Raw genomic sequence first — 22,364 nt, 5'->3', positions numbered from 1 at the left:
TTCTCAAAGGAAGAAGTCCACTTTACCTCCCTCATCTTTTGCGATAGTCAGCTTTGCGTCCCTGATCCCGAAAACCAGAGAAACGACCTCCCTCATCTATCCAAACCATGCACATGACCCCCAGTCCTGGTTTCAGCTGTGATTTCGGCTTTGTTGGCGCCACGGTGGATATGGGCCAAGCTGACTCAGCCCCAGGCTAAATAGAAAGGAAGAGGTCTCGTGAGCCAAAAAAATCCCCCCAAACGCCGGAGACGACGCCCCACGCCGGAGACGACGCCCACGCCGGCAAACGGAGAAGGGGAGCAGCGGCGAGGCGGTGGGATCTGGGCGCTGGTCGGGCGCAGGGCGCAGGGCGCAGCGCGCAGCGCGCAGGTAGGAGCATTGCCGCTGCTCGGGCACCGGTCGCCGCAAGCAGTGAAGCACAGGATTTGTGCTGACCAGGGTGAGCGGTAAGGCACAAATGGATCTGTGTAGTTTTGAGTTGTTTTTGTTTTGGATTCTTTGATTCCCTTGGAATTTGTGTTATTTAACTAGTGATTGGTACATCTGACTATGATTATAGCCTTTGCTTTATAGTGTTCGTCATATTTTAAGGCCAACAGGCGCCTTTATGTAGCACTTGTAGTCATATTTGGACCGATTTGATCAGTACTGAACCGCATAGCATGTATGTTTTGCATGTAGGCTTCAGGTGCTTAGCAATGGATGGTTGTGACTTGCTCCCTGTTCGGTTCCATTTTAATGGGGAGTTCGTGAGGAAAAGCGATAGACTGTTTTATGATAGAGGAACTGAAGCTATGTCTTTTATAGACCGAGATAAGATGTCACTGCCTGAAGTTGTTGGTCATCTCCGTGACCATTGCAATGTCAAAGAAGGCACAATGTTGCATTGGCTATTTCCAGGGACAAACATGAGTACAGGCCTAAGAGCTCTGGTTGATGACAAAGTGTGCCAGTACATGTCTGACAACACTACTGAAGATGGTGTTGCCGATGTGTTCGTTGAAAATCACGCGCTGGATGCAATAGCTGAAGCAAGTGAGTATGAGGGAGAGATGGAAGCTGGCTCAGAGGATGATGACATAGAAGATGAAGATCTGCATCCTTTGGCTGTTTGGAGAAAATATGAAAGCAAAGAAGAAGTAGAGAAGCAAGTTGCCCTTGTTAGAGAATTTTACAGTAGTCCAAGTAAAGGGAAAGAACAAGCAAAGCACATGCCTGGAGAGACAGCGAGAGGTGATGATGAAGAGAAGTCTGACACTGATGTAGAAGAGAAGTCTGACACTGACAGTGAGTACATGCCTAGAGACTCATGCAGTTCAGGTGATGATGAAGAAGCAGAGCAAATACATAGGAGATTTAAGGATTTCAAGAAGAAGTTCAAGAGGGGTGAGGCAACAAGCTTAGATGATGTGATATATGAGGGTGTTGCATCTAGGCCTGGAACTGGGCAAGATGATGAGGATGATGGCAACTGCACTCCATATGTAGACAGTACTGATGCAGAATCTGTTGATGAAGGGCAAGGTAGCATGCATCCAAGATTTAACAAGAAGAATCCTATTGTCAATTTTAAGTTGGGAATGAAGTTTAGTTCTAAGAAGCAATTCAAGAAGGCTGTAATTAAACATGGCCTGGATGAGAGAAAGGTTATTGTCTTTGCTAAGGATGATCCAAAGAGGGTGAGGGCCAAATGTGACTGGAAAGGTTGTCCATGGGTATGTTTGTTGTCAAATACTTCTAGGTCTGATAGCTGGCAGATATCTACATTTGTAAATAATCACATGTGTCCACCAAGAAGAGACAACAAACTAGTCACCTCAACTGTAATTGCTAAAAAATATGAGAAGTTCATTTTTGCCAACCCATGCTGGAAACTTGGGCATATGTTGCAGACAGTTCAAGAAGAAATGTTTGCCAAAGTTTCTATGTCCAAGCTAAAGAGAGCAAAAGCACTAGTGATGAAGAAAGCATTGGATGCAAGTAAAGGGCAGTACTCTAGGCTGTATGACTACCAGATGGAGCTTCTCAGAAGCAACCCAGGAAGCACTGTTATTGTTAACAAGGAAGATAATGTAGAGCCTCCTATTTTTAGAAGAATGTACATATGTCTGCATGCTTGTAAAGAAGGGTTCAAAGCTGGTTGCAGGAAGGTTGTTGGGTTAGATGGTTGTTTCTTCAAAGGAGCAACTAATGGTGAACTTCTTTGTGCTGTTGGGAGGGATGCTAATAACCAGATGTATCCTATTGCTTGGGCTGTTGTGGACAAGGAGAACAATGAAAATTGGGATTGGTTCTGTGATCTGCTCTTTAGGGATGTTGGTGTGCATGGAGGAAAGGAATGGGTTTTCATCTCAGACCAACAAAAGGTAACCAGATGTATCATTTTTGTTGTTTTCACAATTCTAAACATGTGATGGTAGATGCTTTATAATTTTTCCAACTTGTGCAGGGAATTCTTAATGCAGTTAGCAAATGGGCACCAGAAGCTGAACATAGGAACTGTGCTAGGCACATTTATGCCAACTGGAAGAAGGAGTTTCCCATGAAGGACTACCAGAAAAGGTTTTGGATGTGTGCTAAAGCACCTTGCCTTATGCTTTTCAACTTGGCAAGAGCGAGACTAGCACAAAAAACCAGAGAAGGGGCACAAGCTATTCTGAACACTCATCCACAGCATTGGAGCAGAGCTTGGTTCAGGTTGGGCTCTAACTGTGACTCAGTAGATAATAATATTTGTGAGTCATTCAACAAATGGATCATTAAGGCTAGGTTCTTCCCAATAATCACCATGCTAGAAACAATTAGAAGGAAAGTAATGGTGAGGATCCAAGAACAGAGAACTAAATTAGGAAAGTGGACAAGTGTTATATGCCCAAACATCAATAAAAAATTAAATGTCTATATATCTTTGTCTGCACACTGCCATGCCATCTGCAATGGGGAAGAGAAATATGAAGTTAAGCATTACGACAATGGGTTCACAGTGGATTTGGTATCAAAGACATGTTCATGTAGGTATTGGCAATTGTCTGGACTTCCATGTTGCCATGCCATTTCTTGTATTTTGTTCAAGACCAACTGCCTAGATGAATATGTGGCCGACTGCTACTTTGTGTACCATTTCAAACAAACATACAGCCATTGCTTGAATCCAGTTGAGGGTATGAATAGCTGGCCCTCATCTGATAGGGTACCCCTTAGAGCTCCTGGTTATGTGAAGATGCCAGGCAGGCCAAAGACTGAGAGGAGAAGGGAGCCCACAGAAGTTAGAAAGGCCACTAAAATGCCAAAAACTGGAACTGTTATTAAATGCAGCAAATGCCACTTGCCTGGGCACAACAGGACAACATGTACCAATATAAGTGGAGCAGGAAGTTCACAGGCAGGAGGATCTCAGTCAGCCGGAGGTAGCTCACAGCCAAAAGGAAATGAGTCATTTGCAAGATCACAGCCAACAGGATCTCAGTCGGCTGCTGGAAGTAACCAAAATGCTATTGTTCTGCTGTCCAACACACAAAAGAGCAGCACAAGCGGTACAAAAAGGAGTTCCACAGCTAATGTATCTACTGCACAGAGCAACAAAAAGGTAAGTTTACCTATATCTCAAAGTTTTAACTTATGCATCTTGTATTTTAAATTCATTCTTCGAACATCATGTACATCTTGCTTCATCTGACTTATGTAGGCAAAGGCAACAAACTCACAGAACATCGTCAAATCAAGTGCACGTGCAAGGGTTTCAACAATTCCTTCTGGGTCAGCTACAATAAACCTGCAAGCTAGAGTGCCCACTTCCAATGTTAATTCTAGTGTGCATGTACAGTTAACTGGCGGGACTGCATCTGTGACTGTGTCAGCTCAAGAACCGGCCAAGAAGAAGCCCAAGCCTGCTCCAAAGCAATCTGGAATTGCTCCACTCCAAATGCTTCCTCCATGGCAATCTGATAGGCTGTGATGTGTACAGTCTGCTGGCTGTATGCCAAACTTGAATAATTATGTAGGCAGGAAATTTAAGTTCTGTGGTTGATTACCTTTTATGTATGCCAAACTATGTGTTATGCCAAACATCTGGCTTTTATCTATTTGCTACTTATGCCATGTATGATAATTATTTGCACTTTTATCCATTCGTCAGTGTTGTGTTATCTGTGAGTACATGCCTATGTTATCTGTATGGTTCCTGTATAGTGCAATTATTTGCCTATGTTATCTGACATTATTATGGTGTATGCATTGGTTCCTGCATAGTGCAAATATAAGATTCAGCATGTATTGCTTTGTTTCTTTTCTAGCACGACAAGAGACAACTTGTTGGCAAAAAAGAAGAGAATTTGATTCATGCCATTACAAAGGGTAACATCCTGCCGATGCTGGCAAACATTGACTACTTATACATTTGCATCACAACCAACACAAGGAGAATGGCAGAATTGAAACCTAACAACACTAGGACAGCAACACCAACACACATCATCCAATTCAAATGTCCTTTGCTTCTTCTTGCCTCCCTTCTTGGCCGAAGCTATAGTCCTCCTGTGCTCATACACACCAGCAGCTTCTTTCTTCATCACCTGTTCATACATCTCAGCTTGCACACTATCATCTGTCATCTCCAATGGATGGTAATGACACATCTCAGATTTTGGAAGCATCCCATAATTAACAAGAAAGTTGGCATATTCTTCTTCGAACATGTAGAAATCACAAAGAGGAAACTGCAATGCCAAACCAACAGAATAAATCAGAAACCCTAAATTTCAATTACCATCGGCAATTTCAATAAGGAAACCAAACCTTCTTGTACTTCCTCGGGCATTTGAAGAACCTTTCCATTGGGTGCTTGTCTGATTTTGACAACAGCTCTAAAATCCTCCCCATGCCGCAGTAAGGACACCAGATCAGCGGCAGCCCACTCTCTCCTAGCGGTGGCTCTCCCGCGAAAACTGGCTGCGACAGGAGAACACGCGACGTGCTAGGGTCCATGGGAGACGGCGGCGAGCAGGTGCCGGAGGCAAGGAAGAACTAGCATCAGCGGCGGGGTGGCTAGGGTGCGTGAGCAAGGGCCCGCCCGGGATGCTCCTGCCTGCGCGCTGCGCCCTGCGCCCGACCAGCGCCCAGATCCCACCGCCTCGCCGCTGCTCCCCTTCTCCGTTTGCCGGCGTGGGCGTCGTCTCCGGCGTGGACGAACAAGGCCGCCTGTGTGCGAGCTAAGGTTGTAATTTGGGGGGATTTTTTGGCTCACGGGACCTCTTCCTTTCTATTTAGCCTGGGGCTGAGTCAGCTTGGCCCATATCCACCGTGGCGCCAACAAAGCCGAAATCACAGCTGAAACCAGGACTGGGGGTCATGTGCATGGTTTGGATAGATGAGGGAGGTCGTTTCTCTGGTTTTCGGGATCAGGGACGCAAAGCTGACTATCGCAAAAGATGAGGGAGGTAAAGTGGACTTCTTCCTTTTCTCAAACCGCCCCGCCCCTGAGCCTGATGCGCCCACGTTGGGCCAGCCCATTGCGAGGCCTGCTGCCCTCGCGGCCCCGCGCCTAAAGCCTTGTTAAAGGTGCTGCGCCCGCATTGGACCGGCCCATCGCACGGCCTGCGCCTGAAACCGAGAGGCCAACCTAAGTCCGATAGATGTTTCTCAGAAAAAAAAACAGAAAAACGAACCACTAATATAAATGCTCTCTAGCTCTAGTGGTAAAGGACATATTTGTTTAGATCCAAAGTTTGAATCTTTAAGGGTCCTAATTTTTTAGGTGGCGTGTGTGGTGTTTTTTTAGTTTGTTTTTTTATCTTCTTTTCTTCATTTTTTTATATACATATCAATGTATATATCTATTAATTTTTATCTCTCCACTTCCCTTTTCTACATATCCTCTTCACATCACAAACCTATATTAAATTGAGTTTAGAAACAAACAATTACACACAGGATCAAAAAACAACTCAATGTTTCTTTTTTATTATTTTTATATAAAATAACACATGCATACATTTTATATTGCGACCGATTGTAAATCTTAAACGACCAATCGTCCATCGTGTGTTTTGGTATTTTGGTGACACCCTCCGATGCTAATTTTAGAATGTGGCATAGTGCACCCTACCTAAGTGTCAGGTTATAGGTTCACACCCACGGTTGCATGTTTTGTTTATTTTTGCAGTAGTGATTAGGCGTATATAAAATAAACCACCACATTTAACAAACACCGGCCATGAAATATATATAACATGGGAAGAAATATGTTGGGAAAAACAACACAAAAAGTATCTGGACCACCTGACCAGTAGGTATGGAACATGCCAACATGAACAACAATGTTTAAAAAGATCAAAAAATTATTTTGTGACACAAAAAGCCTCTCAAAGATTGATGGGATTTGTAAATTAGACTTTGTGACACAGAAAATACCTCCATGACGTAGTAAATATCATCATTGGATGAAATTACACTAGTTGTATGACGTTTTTTCTGACATACAACTTTTTATTGTCACTAAGTCAAAGTACCTAAAACATAATGTCATAAGCCGGATGGTATAATGACATTATCACCTGTTGTCATATTAAATACGTCAAAAGCCACATATTTCTTGTTGTGTTCGTCCAAGTAACAAGTAGATGTTGCGCTTGAAAGCGCATGTTGCAATCGCCTGTTTCAAGTGTTTCAGAGATATGTTGTAAAGTGTTTTATATGTATGTTGCAAAAGTAGATCGAGATGTTGCATGTTGCAATGGTTGTACACATATATGTTGCAAGGTTTTGTTTCCAATATTTCATCTGTTTTTTTAGACGTATATTGCAAGTGTGTCTATATGTTTCACACATGTTTGCAAATGTTTTATCTGGATGTTGCCTATATTTTTGCAATGGTTTCAAGTGTTTTTCAAGGTGTTTTTGCAGGTGTTTCAGATACATGTTTTAAGTGTTTCATCTACCTTCAGATATATGTTGCAACTGTCGCATCTGAATATTTCAAAAGTAGATCAGGTATTGCATCTCCCTCCCCGTCTTCTGCTGTGCCTCGCCTCGGTGTCTCCGATCCTCCACCTCCTGGCGTCGGCTGGGCATTCGCCGTCTTCTTCATCTCTTCTCGATGCTGGTGACGTTCCAGATGGCGCGGGGAAAGGACCGTGGGCGCGGGCGTCCATGCGCTACTAATGCATTACTTGTTCAGAACGACTTGTTTGCATTGTCAAATCTGATGCATGCATCTGAATGCACCCGGACAACTACTTAGCTAGCTAGGTGTTTCGGAGTACAATAAGCAGTGTGCTAATCGTCAACCGCATGCTCTGCACGCATTCATATATATAGTACTCCTTATATTAACATATACAGTACTAATAAGCAGCAGCGTGTTTATAATTATAATCTAGGCATATGTCTTGTCTTATTATACGCTCAGGCGTACGTTGCGCTAGATTGACATGGCGTTTGCGATCGAGGTGTAGCAAGCACAGCCACCTAATATTTGCTCCGATCTACTCTTTCCTAGTCAACTCGACAAGCTGATAAGACTTAGGAAGCATGACACGCCAGGCGTAGGTGGCAGCTGGGCAAGCTGGTTCTTCGTCAACTTTGCGTACGTAGAGTAGTTCTAGCGGTCGAGCTGGACGATTTCAATCCGATAAACAATCTGCAAATTGGCGGCGGCACGAATATACTGGATCAAGTTGCAAAGTACTGTAAGTAAACAATACAGTACTGTAAGTTGCAAAGTCTTGTCGCTGTTTTGACTGGGGCAGGCATCTCGGTGTACAGTAATGAAAAAATACGGCCTGTTCGGTAGGACTGAAAAATACTGTTCCGGCTGATTGTTGTGAGAGAAAAATACTGTTCTGACAGGACGTGAACAGTGATTTCGTGAGTGGCAGAGCCAGCCAGCCAGCCGGCCGACCAGCCCAATAGTTTCTTCATCGGTAGTACCCACTCCTTTCTGCATTCCAAGATTGTTTTCGTGCAATAAATATATGGTTTTTAAATGAAAAGATATAACATCGTTCACCCAAAAAAAAGTATTTTTATTTGTATGTTTCACAAGAACAAAAAAAAAAGCATGTCACTAGCTATGTATACAAGTATATATACAAAGGCATCCAGTTGCACTTGACCCGTATGGCATGCATGCATCGGTCATCTCTCGAGATGAAGAGTTGACTTTTGTGGGTGAAGCTGATAACCAAAATCCCTGTCACATGCACGTCGTTCGATGGCTCGGCTCACGGATCTCGATCTAGCAGCTGCGGATAGATAAGTACGGCGTGCATCTTGTGTCCATGTCCATGAATTGCGTCCGCTAGCGGCTTTGTCGTCGTCGGCGTACTGCATCCTTGACTGCACGTCGATCAGGAGGACGAGACCAAGCTGCTGCTGCCTTCTTTTTCTTTGTCCATTCGTACGTCTGCCCTGCCGCGCCGTTGCGACTTGCGCGCGCACACACCCAGACGGCCAGACCCACGACCCAGCCGCGCGAGTTTTTTATCCGTTCCGTTATGTCAGACTTGTCAATTTTATCGTCCGCCCCTGCGTTTGTGACATGGCCGACAGTTTCGTCGCACATCGTACATGGTACATGTCAGTGTCAGATGTGGGTGGGTTCTCCGAATCATACAGAGACGACTTACGGTGCCGAAAGCGTGGTTTTTAAAGCAAATGGGATTACATAACTGAATGTGATATCTTAGTTCCATTTGTTTCTGAAATACATGCATACATGGGAAACTAGCCATGCAAACGGGTTCAAGCGAAAGCTATGGATGATGTGCCAGCGGTGGTGCAAGCCCTTGATATGATAACAAAAAAAGTCGTGTATGCTTCCGAGCACAGATGGTACAACTCCTGTTTTAGTTTATTTGGAATTCTCGTGCAATTTGGTAAGTTCTTACTAGACAACAACCAAAATCATTTTAAGAGCAATCATCGCTCGATCTTTTTATCCCTTAGATCTAAAATACAGCGTTTAGATCAAATATCTCCATCTTATCTTCATCAATTTTCTTTCTTTCTTTGCCTGCACTGACTCAATCTTGACCCCTCACCTCCCCGACGACTCCGACGCTGTCCACCATGGCTCGGTCCTAAAATCCATCATACGTGCCTCCTCCTAGATGTCACTTCATCTTCGCCTGTGCTCCTCAACAGCCCCCATCCCCACCTCCAACTCTGACAGCGCCCTAGTGCCACCGCCCCTCACCCGACACCGTCGCCTTCGGTATTGTCTATGATCGCCGCCCCTCACACTAACATGGTGGAGATTGCAAGGCTATCAACGTCACACCTCGTCCTTGCCCCGCTCAATTGCCTTCCCCATTGTCCGGCCAGCCCCCGCCTCCCCTCTCGTAGCTGTGCTAGGCCAACCTTCCCTGGGCGATTATATATGTGTCGAATTAACATGCTATGCTAACACCACCAATGTCTAAGAGAAACCACAGAAAACCTAAACTCTTATCATTTCCTTGAGGGTCCACGATTTCCTTGAGTGCCCAAATCCAACCGCCAAGGAATTTTTCATTTCCTTGAGGGTTGTATTAAACCGCCAAGAAAATGTGTATCCTTGGCGGTTCTACTCGGCCTCCAAGGAAATATGCAACTTTTCTTGAGTGTTGTTGTGAACCGCCAAGGAAAACACCATTTCCTTGAGTGTTGTTGCAAACCGCCAAGGAAAATATCATTTCCTTGAGTGTTGCTGCAAACCGCCAAGGAATTTTTTTTAAAAAAAATCAATATTTTTTATGAATTTATCAAATGATCTCGGATGAAGAAATGACCTAAACAAAAGTTGTAGTACTCGAAAAGATCTAAAACTTTACCGTTCAAAATTTTTTCATTTGAATTCGTTTCAGGTGTCAAATGTGCATTACAAAATTCACTAGACTAAATACAAAAGCAATGCATTAGCAATTGAGTCATATGTGATTTCGAGGTGCAGTGCTAAGGAAGTAACTATGTGAAAGTTGGTTTTGTGAGTTCAAAACTCAGTAGTCGCAGGGTTTTGAGATTTTTGAACTTTTTTTTGGACATATTTCCTTGGCAGTTAGTCACCCTAAGAAAACGAATTTCCTTGACTGCCGACTCATTTTCTTGTCGTTTTATTAATCTAGTGTATGTCCATATTTTTCTTGACGGTTGGCAGTCAAGGAAAACTTCCTTGAGGGCTAGCCGCCAAGGAATTTCTGTTTTCCTTGCCATCCAGCCTTGGCAGTTCATGCTTGACGGTTGACCGCCAATAACTATTTCCTTGGCGGTTTTTCTAAATTCCTTGGTGGTTTTTGGCCGCCAAGGAAATTCCTTGCCATCACATATTGATATATGATGAGGAACACATCACCATCCCCGATGATATATAGATGAATTCGTGCACGTGAATTGAATGTTGGTCTGTCAAACGCCGAGCAACCATCCTGTCGATAAGAGACGACGATGTGATCAGCAGCCATGTCCGCACAAGAGAATGGGAAATGTGAAACGGGAGTAGAAACTCAGGCACTGACAGAGCTGCCCTTGGGGCAGGGTGGGGCGGCCGCCGCCCCAGCTACCAGCGGCGTAGCCTCGGACCCCCGTACCCCCCTATTCTTCCCTATATTCGGTTGCCGAGTGTCGAGGACGCGAGTTGCCGAGCAAGCTACGGCGCAGCACCATGGATACACTGATGGAGCTACCCTAGGGGCGGGGTGGGGTGGCCGCCCTAGCTACCGGCGGTGTAGCCTTGGACCACCAGACCCACTATTCTTCCCTATCTCCGGTTGCCGAGTGCTGAGGACGCGAGCTGTCGAGAAAACTGCGGCACGGCGCCATGGATACGACCGACAAGCCAACGAACGGATGAATAAGACTCCTGCTAACCCACTGCCTTTTTTTGTCAGTTCAGTTTAGCCCAGTAAGGGCCCAATTTGGCTCTCCAATTCCGCAATCAAGCGCTCACTGTCCGCATCAAGCATCCGCACAGCCGCACCGCAATTCTGCAATCCCCATCGACCCCACCACACGCCGCCTGTTAGTGCGAAATGTGGCCGACAAGTAAATATTTATAGTTTTGCCGTGCGCTGTGATCGGATGTGGCCTAGCACGCGATGACACATGATTTATACTGGTTCAAGCAACGTGTTCTACATCCAGTTTCAGTCGGTCAGTGACTTTATTCCTGAGCCCATGTGCTCGAAGTTTGCTGTGGGGTTACAAACAAATAAGGAATGAGAAGAGGGTGTTAGAGGCCCGGTCGGACTCTGATCTGAGTGGAAGAGAGTGACGGATGCTCAAACATGCACCAAGTATTGGAGCGTATGCTCTGTGTGTCCAAGCTTATCCGCTGTTGAGAGTGTGTAGACTGTCTCCTTTTAGGAGAGAGCGCATCCCCTTTTATAGATGAAAGGGATGGCCTTACAAGTCAAAGACGGAAAGGGAGAGAGTGTGTACGGGTGCTACCTAGTCTTGTCGCCCACACCGTCGGGTACGGCATGCCATCGCCCGCCATACTGTTTACGCTGCCATCGCTCACCTTACTGTTCATGACCTGCTGTACCTGGCAGGCTGCACAGTGTTCGCCTGGGACGGCAAACGACGGAGCCCACAATACTGTTTGTGCTCTAACGCATCTGGCAGGCTGTATAGTGTACGTCTGACATGGCCTGACGGCACCGTCATGCAGGTGCGCAGGGCATGGCAGGATACGGTCCTCGGTATTACGGTTGACTAGAGCGCCTTACCTTATCTGCTCCGCCTGCTCCCTGGGCCCACACCGAGCAGGCGTCCTGGTCGGTCGTTCCCAGTCGGCCCCGACCGTGTCGGTCGGGAAAGAGAGACGAGCAAAGGTCCGGCATATCCTAGGTCGGAGGAACGGGGTCGGAGTCGGACTGCGATCCCACCACGGCGAGGCCTTCCGGTCAGGGCTTCGACCAGGTCTCCTGGCCGGAGGTGCCGGTCGGGGACCGGATCGTTGTCTCGGCCTGTCATTGTGTATCTGGGCCGGCCCAGACGCGCGCTGTCGTTGTCGCTGTGCCGCCTGCCGAGCCAAGTATTGCACGAAAGCGGCTCCATTGGGGACCCCGGGTTTATGAATCCGACACCGTCACTGCGCCAGCCACAGCCCGCCGCGCTACCCCACAGCTGCCGCTAAGCACTAGGCCACTGCCAGGTGCCCAGCCCAGCCCAGCCACTCAGATGCCTGAGGTGCGCCCGACGCCCGCCGAGGAGCAGGAGCCGGCGATTGAGGGAGAAGGAGAGGTGGAGGGGCTCGGTGCCGGCCATGGCCACGGTCAGGTTAGCGGCAGAGCAAGGGCACCAACTCCCCCAACATCAGGATTTGGTCGAGGCCGAGGTTCAAGCAGAGGTGTCCCCAGGACTGGTATTGGCAAGAACAACAACAAAAAATGGTATTGTTCTGTGATTTTTTCAATTCATGAGCACGTGAAATTAGAGCAAGAACGTAATAGAGTATGCCAATTTGACAAAATATTTTTGTGCCATGTGAATGCAGTGTGTTGTGTACGATGTCTTTTTTGGTTAATTTTTTCCTGCCTCCGTCATTGAACTTAGGGTGTTATTTTATCACGTGGGAACGTAAAATGTTTTTGAATCGAGAACGTCGATCGACGTTCCTGGAACGAGGAACCGGATCATGTTCCACGCTTCTTGCTGCTTGTGATGTACTACTACCTTCCACGATTGCAGCTGCTCGTACGTGACGTGACCCACCCTGCACCCCTTTCCACATTGATTACAGCACTACTACACCCTGTGTGCCTCTCCGTGCTGTCCTTTTTCTTTTTTGTGCCGCCTTGAATTGAAGCGGCCGTACCTGTCTGTCCACTGGGCCCTGTTGCCGGTTGCCGCCATGCTCGCTCGCTCGTTCGTCAACGGCCGGGGGCGTCACCGCAGCGCAGCCCACAGATCGGCGGGGCGCATCGCATATATCCGCTCTCGCTTATCCTCCACCACCGCTCACTTCCTCTCCATCCATCGCCCGTCACTCCGCTTTTCTCCACGCGGCCACGCCCGAATAAACCCTTCCTTCTCTTCTCCCCTTCCCTTCCATTCGTTCCATCCTTCGCCGCCGAAGTAACCAATCCATCCATCGTCCACCGAGCGAGCTGGAGGGGCGAGAACGCGCTGCAGCAGGATCGAGAGGCCAGCAGAGACGGTGGACGATGAAGCTGGTGTGGTGCCCCGACACGGCCTCCAAGGCCTACATCGACGGCGTCCGTGCGATCGCCAACGACGCCTCCGCCGACGGCTCGCCCGAGCTCGCCGAGCTCGTCGCCGCCATGGCCGGCGGCTGGAACGCCCAGCTCATCGTCGACGCCCTCGGACACCACCCCGCCGTCGACGTCTAGCAGCCGCCGCCCGCCCGCCACCAGCCTCTCGCTCGCCGCCGCCGCGCGACGCACGGGCGGCCGCTACGCCCGCGTCGACGTCTCTCCGGAAGAGTCCGACCATTCCGGCTCCTCGTCCTCCGCCACAGAGGCGGCCATGGCGCGGCTGGAGGCCGTGGACCTTCTCGTGCTGGACGCGCGGCGCCGGGACGCGGCGGCCGTGCTCAGGGCGGCGAGGCCGGGGCCCAGGGGCATGGTCGTGGTGCGCCACGGCATCGGCTGCGTCCGGCGTCGCGCCCCCGCGCCGCCGTGGGGGATGGCGGCCGGGACCCGGGTCGTGCGCGCCGCCTACCTCCCCATCGGCGCCGGCGGCGTCGAGGTGCTGCACGTCGGGGTCGGCAAGGGCCCCAGCCTGCCGACGCACCAGCACAGCAGGAGGCCCAGCGGCGGACGTGGGCGGTGGATCCGCCACGTCAACCACCTCACCGGCGAGGAGCACGTCTTCCGGCGCCAGTAGCCTACTGCAGCAGCTCCACCGCCCTTGGTAACTGGGGACCAATAATCAGGCTACGTACAGCTAGCTGGCCACATCAAAGTCAACCAAAGTTCGCGTCCTCCAAATTAACACGGCTAAGCTAGCCTGCTAGTAGGTGTTTTCTCGTTAGATTCGTTGAACCTACCCGCGATAGTGATCGATCTCTCGTCTTCCTTGCTATCCGGGTGGAAATGTGACGAGTACTACGATCGACGACCCTTATAGGTCAGGGTCTGTATGGCAAGTCCGGTATTCAATCTAAAACCCTTGTAAATTACAGCTCCTAATATTTTTTTCAACCCAATCTAGAATTCGCTGTTTGGATGGTCGGTATGCCTAATAATATTAAACCTATTTTGAGGCAAAACCAACGGATAAAGATAATCTTCTAATCAGGTCTGAAAAGAAACATGACAACTATCGTGGCCTCCTCCCTCCGGCTCGCTTTGTTCGTGTTATCGAGAGGTGCTGCCGGCGTCGCGGCCTTGGCCTCGCCGTCCGGCCAGACCCCGCCCCGAGCATGGTGACTCCTCCCACGCCGGCAGGAGATCGAGACCGCCGGCCCTGCCATGCCTGGTTCCGCAACCGATCCGCCCGATCGGGTCGTCCTTCCTGCTGCAGCCGCCCCAAGCTCGGGTGAATCTCGTCCTCCCGTCGTCGGCACGAGGGGTGGTGGAGTTGCCGTCGCCGCCGCTAGGGGAATAGCTTCGAAGGCTGGCCAGTCAGGGCGGTGCGTGGCGGCGTCCGCGTCTTCGTCCTGGCCACAGCCGCGGTGGCGATGGAGGTGCCCGGGCTGATGAAGGCCTGGGTGTACGACGTTTATGGGGACGCCGGCGTGCTCAAGCTGGACGAGGCCGTGGCTGAGGACCAGGTGCTCGTCAAGGTCGCCGCAGCGGTCAACCCCGTGGATGCCAAGCGGCGGGCTGGCAAGTTCCGTCTTTCCGGGTCACAGTCCGTGAGCGGCGACCTCATCTCCGTTACGCAAATAAATACCTCAAGGAGAAAAAATTACAGCCGTATTCTTGTGCACAACATATTACAACTGGAAGCTAATTACTAGTGAATAAAAATACAAGGCTGCCAAACAGGCCCTTAGCTACAGTATATAGCTCCTTCCGTAATTTATTTTCTCCAGCAAATGCGTCGTCAGTCGTACACTCATACATACTTCGTACACTATTTCATTATAATTTGCATGTATATGTAAATTTTGATCATCCGATCCTATCGCTGCAAAGCCATGACATGATATATATGTTTCATGGTTTCAGCAACTGCTTGCACCTGTCCTCAACTTTGAGCGGTTCTATTTGGATTAGCTCCGACAATGATATTTCAACTAGCTTATAGAGACCTATCTTGTGGAAGATCTTAGCATTTTGCTTGTAGAAGATCATAGAGATCTATCTTGTGGAGGATCTTAGCATTTTGCTTATAGAAGATCTCAGGATTTTGCTTGTGTGGAAGAAAGAGGAGAGAGAAATAGAAGAGAAATCTCTTATTCCCTAGGCTCGAACTAACCGTCGAGACTATTATTTAGTTTATATACTACCTCAATTCTTAGAGGTGTCCTTATTAGGACTTTTTGGGAAAAATAAGCATTCTAGTAGTATTAAGAAATTTCCGTTTGAGAAAACTACCATGAATTGGATCATGAATATAATCATGATTTCTTAATTGCCATAAGGCCAATCTCAATGGTTAAATGTGCTGACATGGCACTGTATTGATGAAGAGAGATGATGAAAGTTTCATAGGAGTAATAGTTTCATGGGATGAAACTCTTATGCACTGTTTCTAAAATATGAGTGCGTTGGTAACTGGGCCATGAAGCCCCCACCGAGACGGGCGTAAGGAAGTAGAAAGGTCTTCCCATCCTTACTTTTCCATCCATAAGGACATCTTGCCACAGCCTTAGGGCACACCCAATGCAGAAATCACCATAGTTTCTATGGACATTAATTGTACTACCACCTAAGTATTTTGATGATGTGGCAAGGTACGTAGTTATTGAAGAGAGAGGGCAAAAATCATAGAAATCGGGTCTAAGTTAGAAACCATGTCTACACGAGAACCAAGACACAAAGGGATGTGATTGGTAGAGAATGGAGAGAGAATGCATGTGATTGGATAAAACATTGTTCTGTAGAAACTACCAATCGGGACCATGGTTTCTATATGTTGTGTCTATAGAATTAATAGGTATAAAAACTATATGTACTTTCTAGCATTGGGGCTGCCCTTATAATCATAATGTGCTTCCACCACGATAGCGAACAGACCCATGAGTAGTTGAGTACGTATATGTCTTGGAAATCTCAACTTAAACCACTGACAGGGTTACACGGTCTTTCACACAATTGCCATTCTAAAATCAAATCCTTGACCCACGACTTTCGCGAGTAGCCTTCTCGCCATCCTACCAAACATAGCATGCTAGTCTTTAATGAGAGTGTTTACACCAAAATTTGGAAGAAGAGTCGTAGGGACTCGAAAGCTCCCAAGATCGTGGAATCAATTGCGTGCCAGCTGATTCGGATGCAAAAAACTGGAATCGGCTTTCTTCAGATAACGCTAGTGGATAACGACAAAGGCTACGTTCGGCGCCAGGACGAAACATGTTGGACTCTACAAAAAGGTAAATATTAGAGTCCAAGTTATCTTAAAATTAGGAATGTTTTCTTTAGGGTCGAAAATTATGATGAGTCGTGCTTAGACAGGAGTCGTGCGCAGGTCCCGGATATAAATATCAAGCCCCGGCTATTGTAAGAAAGAACAACAATCAATCCAATATACAAGTTATTTACTTTTTGGCTCTTGGCCACCCCTTAGGAGTAGGAGTAGAGTAGATCTCGGTGAGTTCTTTAGCAAGTACGGCTGCATTGATCCAGTCGACCTCCACTGCTTGTTGTAAGTACCGTCATGGCTTATACCTCTGTTCGTACGGCTACATCTATCCGGTCGACCTCCACTGCGACTCTGGTATAAGTTAGTTATCGACTCTTGTCTAGTTCAAGTATGACTGCATCGATCCGGTCGACCCCCACTGCATGAACTAGATCAAGGTCAAGTTATCGGCTCTACCTTAGGATGGCAGCCTTTGGTAGATTCATTAAGTTACCGATATTGCTTATTGCTTTCATTGTTTATCTAATTACAGCAATATCACTCTGCCTGATTGGGATTGATCTAGATCGGCCATATATCTTGTTTAGCCCATCATTTGCTAATCTAAATTGATCTAATCTACACCTTAAACGATGAGTAATGTTTTATCGGTTGTTTTATGTCAATCCTGATCGTGCATAGCATGCGGTTAAGGCGTGCTGTGTCTCGAGTAGATTTATTGGCTAGCGAGAACCATTCCATGGCCCGTTATCACGGCCTGTGTGATTCTGCCTCACACCCCACTGTTAGCACCGTGGAGTGGGGATCATTATTTGATAGATCTATTCCTGATAAGGCATGACTTTAGCTGTGCGCTATGCCTGAATCGGCTGTTTTAGCTGATATCGAGTGCTTTCACGAACATCTCGCATCATGAGACTGTTCAAGTAAAGATATGTTGAAAGATATATTAGCCCCATGATCTCATTATTGTATTACGGCCTACATAATTCTGCCTCATGCCCCACTGATATTAGTAATGAGTTAGGGTCGTCGAGTCTATTGTTATTTCTACGGCCTGCATGATTCTGCCTCATGCCCCACTGGTCATAGCAATAGATGAGATCTAACATGTTCATTAGATTTATCTTTATCAAACGGTTAAATGGTGTTGAATTGTTTCTTTATATAAAAAGGGATTCGGTTACTTGTAATCTTTGGCTCAGCACAAACCGATCATTGTTGACATCTTATTGCCATTGATTAATATATGTTCGAATAATGACATTTACCCTGAATGATAACTGATTCTTCTTATACAACCCAATGAGCTTTAATCGATTTATTCTCATGAATATGCTGGAATCGACTATTTAGTCGATCTCCTTTCATATCGGCTCTCATAGCCGCACATTCGGGACTGTCTGGCAACACCGGCAAGTCCCGCCCTTAATTATTGATGAACTTTCTCTCCTTGTCAATTACAGGGTCAAATTGACTGGCACGTCTCAGGAGGAGTGCGCAGGATCGACCACCCCTGCGCTGAAGCTAGGCAGATCTATAGCTCCATCGAGCAGACCCTTCCGGCTTGCTGCGTGTGTCCTCGGCACGGGACAAAAATTCTGTGTCGACATACGTTTCTAGCACACCCGGTGGGACCCCACAATTGTCATGGCGGTTCACAACAACAACGACATCCTTATGCTACATTATGAAGATCTATCTGATGGGGATAAGGGTACCATCAGCAAAGCTATAGAAGAGTTTCAGAATAAATGTTTGTTGTCCTACACCAAAACACGTGACAACACAATTGTTCAGAAATTTCCACTTCCAAGAGTTCTACTACACGAGCAGATAGACACAACTGAAGCTGAAGACAGACGTTTCTTTAAGGAAGTTGTGGACAAATCTATTCGTGATGCCATATCAAGCCATAACGAAGCTTTCGTGGACGTATTTCACAACGCCATGAAAGAGGCGATTCATGGATTTCTAGTTGGTCAAGGCGGACCGGCTTATTACAACATTCCAGATCCGACGACCCAAGGGACAAATCAAGTCAGGTACCAGCCATCAAGAAGCAGCACCGGCTAGTAGTGGTGATGTCTAGACAGTTCAGGGTTCATCTGAACAAACTCAAGGAACTACTGCAAATCAAACACAGCACAATCCTGGACCATCAGTACAGCATGTGCAACAGCCGGCGGGGCAAAGTTAGAACCAAGTGATCAATTTTGGCACATCAGGCCACATACCATCGTCGGCTAAAAAATAGCACCATCAATTCAAAGGATCCGTAGGGATATAGATCCTTATATCTATAATCAGAAACTTCAAGCAGCAAGCCAGCAAAGGACCCAGCAGATTGAGATTCCACAAGGGTATCACTATGGCACAGATTATAATACCCTCCATATGATGCCAAATCCAGGATATCAAGGCACGCGAGATTTCAATCCACATATGGGTCAGCAGGTGCAGAGGAATCCAAATCCGCAAGCTGATGAATTGTTGCTGAGGGTGACTGAGATGATGAAGAATCAGTTCGGTCTGAAGCCAAAAGGGCTGACCTTTTCGTACAAACGCCCATATCCAGAATGGTATGATTTGGTCGCTCTTCCAACAAATTATAAGCTCCTAGAATTCGCTAAGTTCACTGGCCAAGACAGTACAAGCACGATAGAACATATCAGTCGGTATCTTACACAATTGGGCGAAGCGTCAGTTGAGGATGCCCATCGAGTTTGTTTCTTCTCTCTGTCCTTATGAGGGCCATCTTTCACTTGGTTTTCATCATTGCCAGTCAATTCCATTGCAAATTGGGCTGACCTGGAGAAGAAATTTCATACATATTTTTACAATGGGACTGGAGAAAAGAAGATTACCGATCTGACAACTATAAGACAGAAGACTAATGAATCGGGCACTGAATTTCTTCAGAGGTTCCGAGAAATCAGGAACTTGTGCTTCTCCTTAAACTTGGCTGATGACCAATTAGCTGCTTTAGCTGTTCAAGGAATGCTACCGATGTGGAAAGAAAAGCTATTGGGACAAGAATTTGACAAGTTGGGTCAATTGGCTCAACGAAGTAGCAGCGCTCAATAGCCAATTCCAGAGTATGCACAGAGATACCCGGTTCCAGAAGAGTACCACAGTAGCCAAAGCTTATGATCCATACTCAGTCGATGACTGATTATGAAGATAAAGAAGAAGAGGTTGTTGCGGCTGAATAGAATTGGGGCAAGAAGACAGTGATGGTGCCAAATCCATGGGGAAGAGGAGTCGAGGAGAGCTATGACTTTGATGTCACCAAATCAGATAAACTCTTCGATTTCTTGCAGGAAAAAGGGCAGATCAAGTTGCCCGATGGTCATGTCATGTTGCCCCCTGATCAGTTGAAGAATAAGAAGTTCTACAATGTTCCATAATGCTACTTCTCATTCCACTAATGAATGCAGAATCTTCGAGCAGCATATATAGAGAGCTATTTAGCAGGGGAGGCTCAAATTTGATACGCCTCGGAAAATGAAAGTTGATGATAATCCTTTCCCAGGAGAGGCAAAACATGGTTGATGCTGGGCTATTCAAAGGAAAAACTAAGGTCCTAACATCAACCAAATCAAAAGAAGCTGGAACAGTCGATCCCAAGATGCAAATATCGGCTGACGAGTACAGAGAGATTAGAAGACGTCGTACCAAGCAAAAGAGTCGATACGAGCAGGGGAAGACATCAAAAGCAGAGATGACAAAGCCATGGGTCACATCTCGGATTCTATTGAATAAATGGCAGTGACAGAAGGAAAAGGATTATCAGCGTTGGTTAAAAGATCAAGCGTAGTAGCATCAACTGAAACAAGAGAGGTATGAAAGGGAACATGTCGAATTACATTAGAATTGTCCCTTCTTTAGACATTGCTGGAATGAAGGTTTGAAATTGCCTACCAGACATAACTGTCCAGAATGCAGCAATCAATATCGGGAGTATAGACAGTCTCAAACCAACGGGCGGTCTATCCATGCTCAAGATGCATATCATCATAATAACATGGATCGACACTTAAAAAATAAAAGTGTTCATGATCGGCTTGGGAAAAGAGTCATTGATCAGGACTGGGCTAATCATGAAGAGGAAGGCACTGAAAGGAGATATGTGTGGCAGGAAGGCCAGTGGTGCCCAGGAGGTTTAACAAGAAGCCAGAAAAAGAAGGGTGCAACGCCTAAGGAATAAAGAGATGGAACAGGCTCAGGCATCCGGTAAGACTCAAGTGTGGCGTACCAAGCAAATAGTCCAATAGAAAGCAACCATCGGCTAATATCCAAATGGCTTTTCTATTGCCATCAGAATTCAGAGTCAATGGTGAAAACCAATAGTCGATCCAAGCAGTCGGCTTTGAAAATTTGTATTAATGGATAATCCAATAGATGGTACAGATGGCAAACTAGGACATGGCTTCACGTCGGCCGATGAATTAGAAGAACTAGATATTGGTCCTAGAGATAGACCTAGGCCGACGTACGTAAGTGCTAAGTTAGATCCGGAGTATAAGCGGGAATTAATTGACTTATTAAAGGAATTTAAAGACTGCTTTGCTTGGGAATACTATGAGATGCCTGGTTTAGACCAGTCAATTGTTGAACATCGGCTGCCAATCAAACCTGGATATCGGCCGTTTAGACAAGCTCCGAGGAGATTCAACCTGAACATGCTTGATGATATCAAAAAGGAGGACTGAAAGGTTACTGGAAGCAAAATTTATCCGACCGTGCCGATATACAAAGTGGATATCGAATGTTGTCCCTGTGTATAAGAAGAATGGAAAATTGAGAGTTTGCATTGATTTCAGGGATCTGAACAAAGCCACACCTATGGACAGGTTATCCGATGCCTGATAGCTGATATGTTAGTAGATGCAGCAGCCAGGGCACAAGGTTATTAGCTTCATGGACGATAATGCAGGATACAACCAAATTTTCATGACTGAAGAAGACATAGCAAAGACCACTTTCAGGTGCCCCAGCACAATCGATCTATTCGAGTGGGTTGTGATGACCTTTGGACTGAAGAATGCTAGTGCAACTTATCAAAGGGCGATGCATTACATTTTCCATAAGTTGATTAGAAGGATTGTTGAGATCTACATCGATGATGTGATGATAAAATCCAAAGGGTACAAAGAATGCCTGGCTAACTTGCGTGAGACTCTGGAATGCACGAGGAAGCATGGTTTGAAGATGAATCCTAATAAGTGTGCTTTTGGAGTATCAGCCGGACAATTTTTAGGATTCATGGTCCACAAGAGAGGAATCAAAGTTGGTCAGAAAAGCGTGAAAGGAATTGATGAAGCAGTTCCCCCGACTACCAAAACAGAGTTGCAATCTCTGCTTGGTAAGATTAATTTTATCAGAAGATTCCTTTGAATTTGTCAGAAAGGATCCTGCCATTTTCTCCCTTGTTGAAGTTGAAAAATGATCAAGAATTCAAGTGGGGTGACATACAACAAAAGGCGTTCGAAGAAATAAAAGAATATATGAAATGTCCACCTGTGTTGGTCCCTCCTCAGCAAGGTAAGCCATTTAAGTTGTACATATCGGCTGATGACAAGACAATTGGATCGGCCCTGATGCAAGAATTTGAAGAAAAAGAGAGAGTTGTTTTCTATCTGAGTAGAAGACTACTGGATCTAGAAACGAGATATTCTCCCACCGAAAAATTATGCTTGTGTTTATATTTCTCTTGCACTAAATTACGACACTACTTATTATCAGCCGAGTGTACAGTTGTTTCCAAGGCTGATGTGGTTAAGCACATGTTATCAATGCCAATACTGAATGGAAGAGTGGGAAAGTGGATTCTTGCATTATCGGAATTCGACTTGAAGTACAAATTGGCTAAAGCAGTCAAAGGACAG

At 46.4% G+C, this 22,364-nt stretch overlaps 1 protein-coding gene and 1 pseudogene across 1 annotated transcript; both read left to right on the top strand.

The window, feature by feature from the left end:
* Window positions 1-701: 701 nt before the first annotated feature.
* On the top strand, window positions 702-3,958 carry LOC136543188 (uncharacterized). The gene is made up of 4 exons (XM_066535713.1): window positions 702-1,179; window positions 1,237-2,369; window positions 2,453-3,589; window positions 3,689-3,958. Exons 1-4 carry the CDS (start codon window positions 702-704, stop codon window positions 3,956-3,958), a joined length of 3,018 nt encoding a protein of 1,005 aa, XP_066391810.1.
* Window positions 3,959-13,060: 9,102 nt separating this feature from the next.
* Window positions 13,061-14,080, top strand: LOC136545032 (uncharacterized; annotated as a pseudogene).
* Window positions 14,081-22,364: the final 8,284 nt, after the last annotated feature.

This window comes from Miscanthus floridulus, chromosome 3, assembly GCF_019320115.1.
Source record: "Miscanthus floridulus cultivar M001 chromosome 3, ASM1932011v1, whole genome shotgun sequence".
Classification (NCBI taxonomy): Eukaryota; Viridiplantae; Streptophyta; class Magnoliopsida; order Poales; family Poaceae; genus Miscanthus; species Miscanthus floridulus.
The sequence above is the reverse complement of the archived record's forward strand: the minus strand, read 5'-3'. Positions and strand labels throughout refer to the sequence as shown.